Here is a 14,469-nt window from a genome sequence, read left to right as displayed (position 1 = left end):
ATTGAAGGCTTTAGTTAAGGATCAGAAGACCTGGCGTCACCTGGAAGGGGGAAACACTGGTGTTCCCAAATGATCGCTCGGGACACTACGATTCGGGAAGCCGGCCAGGATGCCCGGCGCTCCTCTAGGGGCGCTCCCTCCCCTGGCCTCCTGGACGCTTGGATCCTGGCCATTTCCGCACCCATCAAATGGGTGTGGGTGATTTCGTAAATGGACGTGACCGCCACCGAGGGGAAAGCGTGCAAGGAAGTAGGAGTGAGCGGGGGAGGAGGGGCGAGCAGAAGAGGAGCTATGGGAGGGATGCAGGGCAGGAGGGGGAGGGATGCAGGGCTCAGTGGGAGGGATGTGGCGGAGCGAGCTACGGTACTGCAGGAGAGAAGGCGCTGGGGCTTGGCGAGAGGAAGTGCGCGAGGTCTTGAGTCTCGCGGCGCGATTGCTCGTGGATGGGGCAGCCAGGTGAGCCCGAGATGCTGCTGCACTTGAAGGCGGGGCTGCCGCTGCTGCTGCTCCTGGGGCCGCTTGGTGCCTTCTCCCCCGGCGCCCTGGCGGGACCCGCGCAAACCGAGGACGCCGTGGAGCTGGACTTTTCCACTGAGCGGTCGGTGCACCTGGTGAGCCCCTCGTTCCTGTCCTTCACCATCGACGCCAACCTGGCCACAGACCCGCGGTTCCTCACCTTCCTGGGGTAAGCGCCAGCCTGCGGGTCCCTGTGCCCCTGTGCCCTCTCCTCTCTTCCTGAAATCGGCGTCCGCCCTGCCAACCACACCCCCTCTCCTCTCTTTTGCCACACGGAAATCTCTCTCTCTCTCTCTCTCCCCCTCCCGTCCCCCCCTGCCTCCCTCCTCTCGACTTCATTCATTCAGCTAATGATGACTGAACGCCAACTAAGGATCAGGTATTAAGGGGAAATGGAAATTTGGGGAAGAAACTTCCCAACTGGCCCAGCAACGCGCCCGGAAGCGGTCTGGGCAAGTGCACCTGGCGGACTGTGATCGCTTGAATTTGCTGCACAGTGTATGACAAGTGAGACTGTGGACCCGGCTTCCGTCTCTCAAACTCTATTAGGAAGATTTAAAAAAAAAAAATCAGATGGAAAAGGCCTCAAAGGAGAATAAGCTTACTTACTCCATATGTGTATTTTAAAATTATGCATAGTATATATGTACTTTAAATAACTTTTGAAGAGCCGTTTTAGGTGCACAGCTAAATTGAGCACAAGGTACAGAGATTTCTCATATTACCCTTTAAAAAAATCTAAATATTAAATAAATGAGACTGGGAAACTATTAATGAAGAGATATCTGTCCAAGATGAGGCTGCAAAATATGGCACTGCTTCATTAGCTATAATGTTTTTCTCACCTGACAAAGACTGAACCAGGTGCACTGACCCTTGCCCCATGAGTGCAGGCTGATCCCAAGATGGGGAGCTACAGTGACAGCCCCAGGTCATCTAGGCCACTCATCTAGGTCATGAGAGCCTCCAGAGATGACCACACCTCAACTAGCGCAGACAGCTGGGAGTATCACCATTGCCAAACACCTACCTGCTGTCCTTCCTGTGCCCACACTGTCAGCTGCCGTTACTAATTTCAGTCATTTATTCTGCAAATAAAAACAGGTATCCTAATGGTTAAGAGATTGGCAGTCTGACAACCCTGGCTTGATTCCCAACGCTGCCAAAGTTGGGTGGCTTGGTTACTCAGCAACTTCAGCCGTGATTTCTTCACCTGTAGAATGGAACTTTATAAAACTTTCTTGTAGGATTGTTATGGGGATTTAATGAGATAATAAATAACTACTTAGCATAGTGTTTGACAGAGAGTGTTTATAATTTAAATTAATTGCTTCTTCCTGGAAAATGATGAGTGTTTGCTAACCTTATTCACCAATTCTCTGTGTGTTTCTTCTGATCATGGTTAATCTCCATCTTTCCTCCTGTGAGGGGGGGAAGGAGAATTTCCTGATGGGGAGGAGTCCCCACTTTTTTCTCCCCCTTAGGGATAGGAAGCTGATACAGGCAGCAGCTGGTCGGGAGACAGAAAGATTACTCTGGAGAAACACAGAAGTATAAGGCTCCATATCTAAGGGCCCCAGGTCTAGCTTGGGGTGTGGTGGGGAGATAACAGGAGAAGAGAGAGTGCGAGAATACATAACTGAAAACAGAGGAATTAAGTAAATGACCACTTACTCAAAAGTGAGATCTCAAGTCCTCTTCTGCTGCTGCAGTCAGCACACAACCCAACCCTCCCCCGAATCCCTAAATCCTGCATTTAGAGATTCCTCCCTGGAGAAACAGGTTCAAAAGAAAAAAACCTACAGTATGACTTTTTAGGTCCAGACCTGATCACCCTGCTGTCAAATGAACCAACTGATCAGCACCATCCCTGCCAAAACACACAGAACTTCCAATTTGCAATTTAGTGAGCATGATACCTGTGCTTCTTCTTAAACCCAATCTCTTATTTCGCAAAGCACTCTTTCTTCCTTCCTGGCCCCCACCTTTTTGTTAAAGTTGGCAGATAACGAAAACCAAAAAAGCTTAGCATGCAATAGATAAAACTGTTCATTTAGTTAGCAAACCACAGTGTATTCCAGTTCACACGGGCTTCTCTCCAGGGCTGGCTCCTGGACACTACTGGTCCTGTCCTTAGCAGAGGCTGTCTGATGCCTAATCCCCAGAGGCACCTGCAAGCACATCCACACTACTCGTAGTTGAGACCTAAAGGACTGCAGCTCAAAGTGGCAGGAGCTCCCTCTCCTTCTCATCTAAGACCTAGCTTCTGAGTTAGGGTCTGAGGGTCCAGCTCCCAGGACGGTTAGCATAGAACCCAGGGTGGCCTAACCATCTCAGAAGACAAAGCACTTAGCTGCCCTCTCAGAAGACAACACGAAGCTTAATATCTGTCCAGAGGAGCAAGGGGTGAGATGGGCATTGTTTTATTACAGTGCCTCAAAAGTGAAGATTATTGAGTGAAGATATCAAGAGCTGAGCAGCTGAAAAATGAAGTAATAATAAGAAGAGGATCAAAAACATAACTGATGCTAATTGAGCCTTTGCCATAAGCCAAGTCCTGTTCTAAGTACCTCCTAGGTATGAATTCATCTAGTCCTTGATACAAAACTCTGAGGTCAGAACTATTATCCCCATTATAAAAATGAAGAGATTGAGCCTTAGGGAGATCCCATAACTTGCCCATAGTCAACCAGCTACTATAAGAAGGAGCAGAGTTTGAACCCAGGTGCTAATTGCGGAGACCAGAGTACACAAAAAGAAAGTAAAGCAGTTTGTATTTTTTAAGGGCAGCAGAGTAGGATATGGTAAAAAGAAAGCAAGAAAGCAAGAAAGCAAAGAAAGGAAAGAAAGGAAAGAAAGGAAAGAAAGGAAAGAAAGGAAAGAAGAAAGGAAAGAAAGGAAAGAAAGGAAAGAAAGGAAAGAAAGGAAAGAAAGGAAAGAAAGGAAAGAAAGGAAAGGAAGAAAGAAAGGAAGAAAGAAAGGAAGAAAGAAAGAAAGAAAGAAAGAAAGAAAGAAAGAAAGAAAGAAAGAAAGAAAGAAAGAAAGAAAGAAAGATTGTCAAGAAACAAACTGAGAAGACTGCTATAATGAAATGAAGCACTGACCTGAGAGGAGGAGAATTGGGGGTTAAACCTCTCAGGTACCTCCCAAGTGGCCTAAGCAAATTTAATCAGATGGCATGGTTCTGTTTTCCATGATGGCAAACAGATCGGTTTTTTCACATTTGCAATTAAAGAACACAGAGTACACAGAACTGAAACGCCTATGATAGAACAATCTAGAATTGGAAAGGAGCATCTTTTCAGTTTGCCCTCTTCCTAGAGGTAACTAATCAACAACACAGTCAAAACCATCCTAAGCCTGGCTCTGCTGAGCTCCAAAGATCCCCTAGCCCTCAACGATGGGCGGGGCAAGACCAGCACTGCGCAATAGAAATAGAATGTGAGCCTCATACGCAAGCTACGTACGTAATTTTACATTTTCTCGTAGAAAATGTAAAAACTACGTATGTAATGTTAAAAAAGAAACAGGTGAAATTAATTTTAATAACATTTTGTTTAATATAAACTATCTGAAATATTTCAACATGTAATCAATATAAAAATGAGATAGTTTACATTCTTTTTCGAAACAAGCCTTCAAAATCTGGTGTATATTTTATACTCATAGTGCATCTCAATTCAGACTAGCTACATTTCAAGTGCTCAACAGCCCCATGTGGTTAGTAGCTACCAGACTGGACAGTGCAGTACACATTTCAGTGCAAAGCGCTGAGTCAATGGTAGAGAGGATAGCAGTACCGTACGAAAGATGTGCTAAACAGAGACAGCAGTAATCGTCAGTGCTGCTTGCTTTTCATAAGGATTTGCTTATTTTTCTTCAGCGAATTTCATCCCTTTTTGCCAATTTGATAAGTATTTATTAATAATAACTGTTGATAATCAGATTCCTCCATCTTCATTGACAACGTTGTTTTTAATATTTGGTAAAGTAGTTATTATCAATGTCAAGTGCAAGTTTTGATAACTGATGTTGGAAAGAGCCGTAAGGCCTGTATGTGCCTGTTGCTGACAGAAATAACCAAAGAGAAACAGAACTGAGAACAATCAAAGCCACATAGACTCCCATTTTCTGGTGCCTGAGCAGTGCTCCCCACTGATGGAGTGCTCATTCTTCCCCCCCCCCCCAACCTTCTGTTGTGCTCCATGGTGCCCTTTGCATGGTAACCCTGCTCTATCCTCATAGACTATTCCTGCCACCTCCTCGCTCTAGCAAAACTTGGCTCTTCTCTGAAGACCCAAGTAGAGAAGTAGATGTGGTTCCTTCTCTGAAATAGCCCTTTGGAGTAGAAGCTGGGCATTCTCCATACTGCAGCCCTTTTCCCGCTCTCAGTGCAGCTTCTAGATGACTGCCCACTAGTTGAACTCCAGACTGCTGTGGTTCAAATCCCTATTGGCTTGTTACCTTGGGCAAATTATTTAGCCTTCTTTTGTTCAGGTTCCTTATCTGTAAAATGAGGATAATAATGATACCCACCTCAACTGGGTTGTTTTGGAATTAAGTAAAATAACCTACGCCAAGTGCCCCAAACACTCAGTTTGGACTAAGGTGATGCCTGCTGGAGATGACTGTCAGAACCCCAGGGTGAGGTTCCCAGTCTCCATGTGTGGCTCTCATCCCGTGCTCCTTGTCACTGCGCTCTGCTTCCCTCTCGCGCACTTCTTACTGACTAAAGACTGGTGCTGATTTCACAGTTTCCTCTCCACTCCCGTGTCCCCCCATCATCCTAGATGACTTCAAGTCCACTTGAGTAAACTGTCTCTCAGTTTCTTCACACCCACATTTTACAACAATCTTTACTCAATGTTGTTCTAGCACCAGCTTGTGCCAGCTTGTGGAATGCGTGCATCTCCTCCCAGCTCTGCCTTCAATAACGTCAACACTGGGAGCTTCAAATCAGCCTTGGTGGGAATATTTACACCATGGAAATTGGCAAATGCTGAAACATAGAACACTTTTCTTTTCAGGGAGCCAGCTTTCTGGCACACACTGCTTCACTGCATTTCAGCCACCTAATGCCATGGCCATGCCTTGACCCTTTGCATCACTAAGCACCTTTCAACACTTGAAATCTTAAAACCTCCCATTCTTGGATTATACTCCTTAACCTCTTAGCTCTTTCACTCTGTGGATCCCATCACAACTATTTTTTTAAGTACCTCCACTGAACAGCCTTTTCCTTCTCTCTACGTCTTCCATGTCTAATTTGGACTTCTTAGTTTATCACAAGAACCACTCCTATCACAAACTCCTGCCCCATTGTTCTTTCTGCTAGAGCCTCAAACTTAGCCTGGTTTGACTGTATTTTCCCTCTTTGGAATCTATAAGGTGGCCATAAAGCTTAGAAATTTAAAATATTATCTAATCATGAATTGTAATGCATATTTATAAACCACTTTTATGTATTTGCCTCTGCTTCCAGTCTCAGTGTCCTGTATGGCTTGGCTGTTGAGCTCTTGGGGGTAGAAGGGAATCTCCCAGCCATGTGGATTGATGTTACAATATAAATTCTTCACCTCTGGACTTACTTGGCCCTTCATGCTACCCCTTAACTCTTCATTTCCCTACTTCTCTCATCCTTCACTTCCTTCAAAACTCTGATCACACGTTCACTTCATCACTCTTAGCCTATAGCCACCTTTCTGTTTTCCAAAGAAAATGAAGTCACTAGACAGGAACTTCCTTTCCTGCCATCAAACCTGCAGGCATACCATGGTATGTCCAGTTTTCTTCCTTTCTCTCTTCTCAGGCCACTTCTCGCAGCTGGGCTTCGAATCCTGTCCCCTCCTATTCCCCAAGGACTTTGCTCTCAGTTATTTCTTCTCTTTAACCTCTCCCTTTTTTATTGGCTCCTTCCTCTCAGTATAGAAACATTCTCAGTCTTCTCCATCTCAAACACCTTCCTGCACATATGCCTCTGCAGAAACTGCCTTTCTCTCCTTCCTTCTGTAGCCTTCCTTACTGCCCATTCCACCCTCACGCTGTCCCCATCATGGTGTCATAAAATCAGTCTCTCCAGACCTTCTTTTATTGCAAAATCCAATGAACAACCTTTCCATCCTTCCTATTTTGTCTCTATTATGGGTTTGAATTTTTGGGTGTCCCCCAGAAATTTACATGTTGAAGCCCTAACCCCTAGTACCCAACTATGTGACCTTATTTGGAAATAGTTTCATTGTAGACATAATTAGTTAAGAATTGGTCATACTAATCCAATATGTCTGATGTCTATATATAAAGGGGAAATTTGGAGACAGACATGCACACAGAAAGAATGCTATGTGAAGATTAGAGTTATGCTGCTACAAGGAACTACCAGAAGCTAGGAGAGAGGGCTGGGACAGCTCCTTCCTCAGTAGCGTTGGCTCCGCCAGCACCTTGATTTCACATTTCTAGCCTCCAGAACTGTAAGACAATAAATGTGCCTTGTTTATACCACCCAGTTTGTGGCACTTCGTTACTGCAGTCCTAGCAAATTAAGACAGCTTCTTGGACATATTTGGCAATGTGGACATTTACAAACACTTTCTCATTCCTTTGGGTCTGTGTCACTTCCATTTCTAGGGTTTTCCCCCACCTCTCTAACAGTTCTTCTCCATTTCTTTCTTTAACTTCTCTTAAACGTTGGTGTTCCTTAGACTTCTGACGTAGGCCTTCTTTTCACTTCACATAATCTCCCGAGTGGTCTCACCCACTTCCATGGCTTGAATTACTATTCGTGTAGTAGAGAGCTGGGAAATGCTTAACAACTGGCTCTCTGGGAGGAGGGGCCAGTTGTTAAACAAGCTTTTTTCTGAATTCTCTGGTGTAAATACTCCCACCGTGGCTACTCTCAATCTGCCAACAGTTTAACAACTGGTTCTCAAAATTAAACTATTGGCTCTCACAAGCTAGTAGAAGCCAGAAGACGGCTGGCTCCTGGACACTTTTGCTTTTGTGTCAGACCTAAGCATCTTATGTTTACACATAAGGTAAAATAAAAATACTTGCAGACTTTTCTTTCCCCTAACAATCTGCTCTGGAAATGGAATATCTGAGCTGCTGCTTTTATGTGTCCTTTTGTTATTTCCATGTCACTATAGTGGTAGTTAAATTTTTTCCCCTTTCTTTTATAACAGAAATACTGTACCTTTGATCAATTTTGTTTTTTATGACATGTGTTGCGCTGTTTTAAATCTTGTTTTTGTCAGGGGGTACTGATATTTGTTCTCAAAGCAAGGAAGTGTTCCATTGCAAAGGAGACAAACAAAAAGGTCTGTATTACTAATACTTTGAAGCATGTGATTTCCTTTACTTGGCAGGAGACATAGCATTGAGTTTTAATTTTGTTCAGAAAACAGTCTTTGGCCCCATTTGCCCTTTCAGCAGGCTGGACTTGATTGTTCATTCACTTAACAATATTTATGAAGCACCCGCTGTGTGCCAGGCACTTATCTAGATGCTTCTCTAGGTGCTATGGAGATCTGATGAGCCAGATAGGTAAGATCCCTGCTTTCACAGAGCTTATAACATCAGGGGTGAGGGCTGGATAGATAGTAAACCAAAGAAACAAACAAGGAAGCTAATTTTAGAGTGTGGTGCATGCCACAAAGGAAACAAAGGCAGAGTAATATGATGGAGAGTGACCCGAGGTGGTATAGTCACTACCTGGTGCTAGGGCATGTGACCTAGGCCAGGCACAGATGTAAAACTTGTGATGCCACAGCTCCTTCTCCCGGGTGCTCGTTTCCCTTCCACTTCCCACAGAGCACCAGCCTCTCACCAGCTTACAAATATCAGCTACACTGATGTAAATGAGCTTCTCCTATCCTCAAACACAACCAAAATGTCAAGGACCAGAATCAGTGTCTGGGCAAAGACAGTGAAACAGGATCATCCTGGAGTGACTCTGAGGGAGTTCCTTGTGTCCATTGTAGGGCGATGTCTCCACACCTGTGGACTGGGGTTCCTGGTCACTGACCCTTAGACTGAGGACTAGCCTATCTATACCCTTCCTATGTGTCTCCTGAGCCGCACACACACAAGGCCAAGGGCCTGATGGGAATATGTTTCAGCCTGCTGAAAGGGCACCTGTTCCATTGGCATCTAGGACACTGAGTCCCCCACCCCCACCAGGCTATCATCTGTTCATCTCAGCAAATGATATTACCTTCTTCCAAGATGCTTCCCGGGGTAATCTTTGACTCTTCTCCAACATCCAACTAAACACCAAGTCTAGTATTTCTACTTCCACATGTATCTTGAATTTATCCACCTCTCTCCGTCCCCACTGCTGTTACTTTACCTCAGCCCATTACTTCCTGTCTACATTAACACGACCACAGTCTTGGTCCTTCTATTCAGTTATTTACACTGCAGCCTGAGGTTCTTTTCTGCAATAAAAGTCTGGTGAGGTCATACACTGCTTTCAATCCTTCCATGGCTCCCCACTGCCCTCATATAAAGTTGCAACTCCTAGACATGATATAGGAGTTACAGGCCTTTTGTGATAGGGTCCTGCTTGCCTCTCGTTTATCTTCTCTCAGCAACTCCCTGCTCCCAGTCTCAGGCTCTGGCCACACCTGTCAGCTCTTCAGTGGTGGCATACGTTCTTCTGTCTCTGGTCTTTGCACAGACGTTCCCCACACTTGGAACACTTCCTTCAATCCCACCTCACGATTTTTGATCTGGATAAGATGCATTCCTTTCAAAGGTCTAAGAGTGAGGCCACTTCTCCTGTAAAACCTTTAACCACCCCTTACTCCCAGCCCAAAGGTTGGGTTAGAATCCTCTTTGTTCTCATAGCACTGCTTTGGAATTGCTTATTTACTTGTTCATCTATATCACTAGACTCTAAATTACATGAGAACAGCGGCTATTTCCGTCCTATTTGCTGTTGTATTCCCAGCAATGAGCATAATGCCTGGTACCAAGTGGGCCTGCAATGAACATTTATTGAATAAATTAATGGATGGCTATGTCTCCTTTATGTAAATCCTGGTTTCTTCATCTATTCTTAAACAGAAGCACATACACACTAAACCACTCTGTATACATTAAAATATCATGTGCTTATTATGGAAAAGTTGTAAAATACAAGAAAACAATGGAAAAGAGTCTATCATCCATTTCACCGATAATAATGATCACTGTTATCTCCTTCTATCGATATTATTCTCATTGTTGCAATCATACTATGCCTACAGTTTGCTCATTTTATTGTGGTAAAATATACCAAACAAAATTTGCCACCATTTTAACCACTTTAAAGTGTGTAGTTCACTGGCACTAAACATAATCACGTTATTGTGCAGCCATCAAACTTTCAGCTTCCAATTCTGAAACTCTGTACCCATTGAACAATAATGCTCTATTCCCCTTCCTACAGTTTATTTTTGTTTGGGTTTGTAGTAAAGTGGAGTTGGCTTCCTTCTGACCACTTATTTAGTCCAAGTTAGCTTTCCCATTGATTTTCAAGTGGTTTTGAGGGTCCTGTGATAGATGCCATCCTTCCTGGAGTTCTGTGCTGTAAGGTATTTCAGTCAGGGTGGATTCCAAGTTGATAACATTTCTGAAGTCTCACTTTGTGCTTCATTTCCTTGTTTCAGGACCCATGTACATTTAGAGACCCATGAAAATAAGTTCTTTTAAGATCCAAAAAATCCAAGAAAATGAACTTTTAGGTCAAAGAAAATGTTTTAATATATAATATTAACATATTTGTCTTTAAAGAAATAAATAGTGTCATACAGTGCAATTTAAAATCTTTTTTATGAAGGAAGAGGCTCATGAAGAAAAAAGTGCCTAAATAACCATGTTTCCCCGAAAATAAGACCTAGCTGGACGATCAGCTCTAATGCGTCTTTTGGAGCAAAAATTAATATGAGACCCGGTCTTATTTTACTATAACATAAGACCGGGTCTTATATATAATATAATATAATATAATATAATATAATATAATATAATATAATATAGTATAGTATAGTATAGTATAGTATAATATAATATAATATATAATATAATACCGGGTATAATATAATATAATACTGGGTATAATATAATATAATATAAGACCGGATCTTGTGTTAATTTTTGCTCCAAAAGATGCATTAGAGCTGATTGTCCGGCTAGGTCTTATTTTTGGCGAAACACAGTAGTAGAAGTAAAAAGCTCTCAAGTTACAAACAATAAAAAATGGTGGGGAGGACTTGCTGAAGTTTTTTTAATGCAGGAGTCTTATCTTTTGGTCAATTTCCATCTTTTAATTTCTCTTTTCTAAGCATAAATAAAGAAATCTTTCAAAAATTTTACATAGTGCTATAGATAAACAGGAGTACACCTTAAAATTTTAAATTTTAGGTCAGGTCTTTAATTCTTAGAAAGTGAAGAACTATTGGCAATTAGATAATTTTCCTGGAATTATTTTCTGATTTGAAATGAACCCAGATGTAAACTAAAATCAGGCCAATCTGAGAACTACACAACATTGATTTTATGTGTTTTAAGAGCATTCCAAAAAGCAGTGGACCAGGATCACCTGTGTGAGACTTTAGAAATGTATGGCAGGGGTCCCTGTTACCTGGGTCTTCTGTTTTCTTAGTTTTGTTCACTTAAATATTCATGACATATTCATCATTCTGAGGGAAGGGATTATAAATCATCTAATTCATTCCGTAGCACTTGGTACCATTGTGAGCACATACTGGCACCTATCAGGAGCATTTTTGGCTTGATGAGAGGCATATAGAATTGCTCAAATGGAGGTGTCAATGATAGGAATTGGAATCTTATATAATTCTAAGTTAATTTGACTTGAATTTAAAAGGATGGTTTTCCTTGGAGGGAAGTGGTTAGCCAGAGAAGGAGGAATCCTAAGTCATTTATGAACTTATGTGGGAACATAAATTTTTGAAGACAATCTATTTTCCAAAAAAACAGAGTCATCTTTCCTGTAGTTTCTACTCTCTTACCTCCTTTCCTCCATCAATCATAAAAGGTGATGAGTTTTTTTAAAGTACCGAACACTAGCCTAATGGCAAGTTAAAACATAAGCTCCTGCCAGAGTTAGAGCTCCAAGTTGCCTCCAGGTGCCTAGAAGAGCAGCCTTGCAATTAGAAAGATTCAGATTGAGATGATTCCCCCGACAGAGCAATATGATTTCTCCCTCCAAGGCCTGTACAGCAAGATGTTAAGAAATAGGTCCACCAAGAGAAAAGGGAATAAAGATGTTTGACTGGATTGTCTTGGAAAAAAATCATTTTAATTTCTTTTTTGTCTTCATAACAGTTCTCCAAAGCTTCGTACTTTGGCCAGAGGTTTGTCTCCTGCATACCTGAGATTTGGTGGCACCAAGACAGACTTTCTCATTTTCGATCCCAAGAAGGAACCAAGCTTTGAAGAGAGAAGTTACTGGCAATCTCAATTCAACCAGGGTGAAACTTTTTAAAGATTAACCATATATTTTAATTAATTTGAGTCAGTCATGAGCATTCAGTAAGAGTTTAAGGGCTCCCAACTGACCTGTGGAGGCACCTACACAAAAGGAGGAAGCAGTGGGCAGGTTTCCTCCTCCTGATCTGATGTTTTCATGAAATGTGAGACCTCACACACACACACACAAAAAAGTGTACTGGGCATAACTGAGAGTTAATTGTGCATAAATAGGACAATGATAGTAGCTGAAGGACAGAGCTGTTTAGAGGGAGCATGTGGTTAGAAATGCTTCCAACTGAAGAGAGTATTTCCAGCTGAAGACACGGTAATGGACTGAAACCCATTTATTCTGGAAATAAAATGTGGATGAAAGGTGTAACAAGGGACATGAGACACACACTGCTTCTGAGAAAGGATTTTAAGACGATTTATTGAGCAATGATTCTCAAACTTTATTGGCTACACATAATCACCTGAAGTGAGTTTTTAACATTGGAATACCTGGGCTCCAACCTTAGTTCAGAGTTTAGCAGGCTCCTCAGGTGATTCTGATATTGGAAGTCTGTGGGCTTCACCTGAGAAACCTGCTCTAGAGAGCCACAAGGATTTGCCCCATGTCTTTCATAAGTGCTATACAGACATCAAATGGAAGTTAAATCATGATCTTAAAATCACTAAAAATATCATATACATTATTGAATTATAATAATGTATGTATAATTTACATATTAATGAATAATATTTCATTTTTTCATATATTACATATTTTCCTTCTGTTTATTTTCTTCAGTTAAGAAGTATTGAGAACAATTTAATCAGAAATTGGGCCAAAATTAATAGGGTAGTAATTAGAAAAAAATGGAAAAATCAGGAGGGTTCTTTTGGAATAACAAATTGGAATAGTTTATGTTTAGACTTGGCCTTCTCCCACCAGTCATATGCATTCAGAAGCTCTCATAAGTTTAGACCGGAAACTGTCCTTTGATCATCAATTTTCTTCATCCTGTTTGGGACAGTGGTAGTGGGGCGGGTCACTGGGAATATCCAAGTATTTCTGAAACATCCTTTGTGAGCACAGAGATGGATAAGGCACTGGCTGCCAGAAAGCCAGAATGTGGGACTTTCCAGAAAGGAAGTTGTTGGCATGTCAGCCAGCCCTAGCAGCTATTGCCTGGCAGCCCTGTTGTCTTGTGATAAAGAAGCACTGTCTGCCTGACAAGATAGTGGTGGATTTTCCAAGTGCACATGTTATGGTCTAAGAAGCTTTGATGTTACCAAATTTGAAGGAAAAAAAGTTACCATTTCCTGTCCTATCATTATGGCAAGAGGAAACCACCACATATCAGATATAGTCCACGTAAAACAGACTTGTATGTATTTTGAAGGTAAACCTTAAAAGAACTGAACTATGTTTTCTTCAGTGGGATCCTCTGGTAATTTCAAGTTTCTGAGAAGCCTTCTGAATTGTTAAATAACCTGAAGTTATGTCCAATGTCCCTGTGGGCAATGTTTCTTAGGAAAACGGCCCTTTGTTTGTTTTTTTGTGGTGACTGGTTAGCCAGCAAATTTGACATATGTAACAGAAAATATTTTCTCTGATCTCATACCTAATAACCAGAAACTTAATTATCCTATTTTAATCACATAAATAGCTAACTAAATAAACGAAAACAGAGTCTCTACATTATCTTCCATTTGCAGATATTTGCAAATCTGGATTCATCCCTTCTGATGTGGAGAAGAGGTTACAATTGGAATGGCCATTCCAGGAGCAACTGATACTCAGAGAACAGCATCAGAAAAAGTTTAAGAGCAGCACCTACTCAAGTAAGAAATGAATGGCATCCTGCAGGTGTCCCAGCCCATGAAATATTAATATTTGGATAGCTTGAAATTTGCCTTGAATCTAATAAACCCCATAGCAGTTGTATAAAGCAGCATAATACTCAAATTTGTCAAGATTAATGGGAAATCTTGAACCTAAAACTTCTGTTTTCTTTTCTTCAACTGATTTTGCCTATTAGCCATGGAGTGAAATATTGAAATCATTCATTCATGAGCTAATGATGACCTTAACTTCTCTGAAGAACTGGAAAATCAAGGAAGACATGGATACATTCCTCTTGTAAAAGTAAAATACCGAAATACAAAGAGTAAAATGTGAAAACATTCACACCTGTTGTCCATTCCATCTCTCCATCCATAAGCAACTCCTTTTATCAGTTGGTGTATTATTAGGCAGAGGAATCCTGGGTCATAACAGATAGTCTTGGCCAATAAGCAGCTTTCTCTTTTTCTTTCCTCTGTGGCTTTGCAAACATAGGACTAGCTCAACTAACCAGGAATTTAATTCCATTCACTGAAACCGTTTTCCAGTCTTCAAAATGGATGACATCACGCAGGGCTTTAAAGCAACTGAAACAAGCAAGCCTTATTTAACTATGAAATATAATTTTATCTGAAAGTTGATGTATTATA

At 41.7% G+C, this 14,469-nt stretch overlaps 1 protein-coding gene across 1 annotated transcript in view; it reads left to right on the top strand.

Annotated features, from left to right (window-relative positions):
• Nucleotides 1-321: 321 nt before the first annotated feature.
• HPSE (heparanase) overlaps nt 322-14,469 on the top strand; it is a 32,853-nt gene continuing 18,705 nt past the window's right edge. Inside the window, exons 1-3 of the mRNA XM_019731371.3 lie at nt 322-685; nt 11,845-11,990; nt 13,693-13,818. Coding sequence (XP_019586930.3) covers nt 444-685; nt 11,845-11,990; nt 13,693-13,818 — 514 coding nt within the window. The 5' untranslated portion in view covers nt 322-443. The remainder of the gene's footprint in view (nt 686-11,844; nt 11,991-13,692; nt 13,819-14,469) is intronic.

Source organism: Rhinolophus sinicus, chromosome 1 (genome assembly GCF_057876585.1).
Source record: "Rhinolophus sinicus isolate RSI-liver-muscle chromosome 1, RSI-T2T, whole genome shotgun sequence".
NCBI lineage: Eukaryota > Metazoa > Chordata > Mammalia > Chiroptera > Rhinolophidae > Rhinolophus > Rhinolophus sinicus.
Note: the sequence above shows the minus strand (reverse complement) of the source record. Positions and strands in the feature narration are given on the sequence as shown.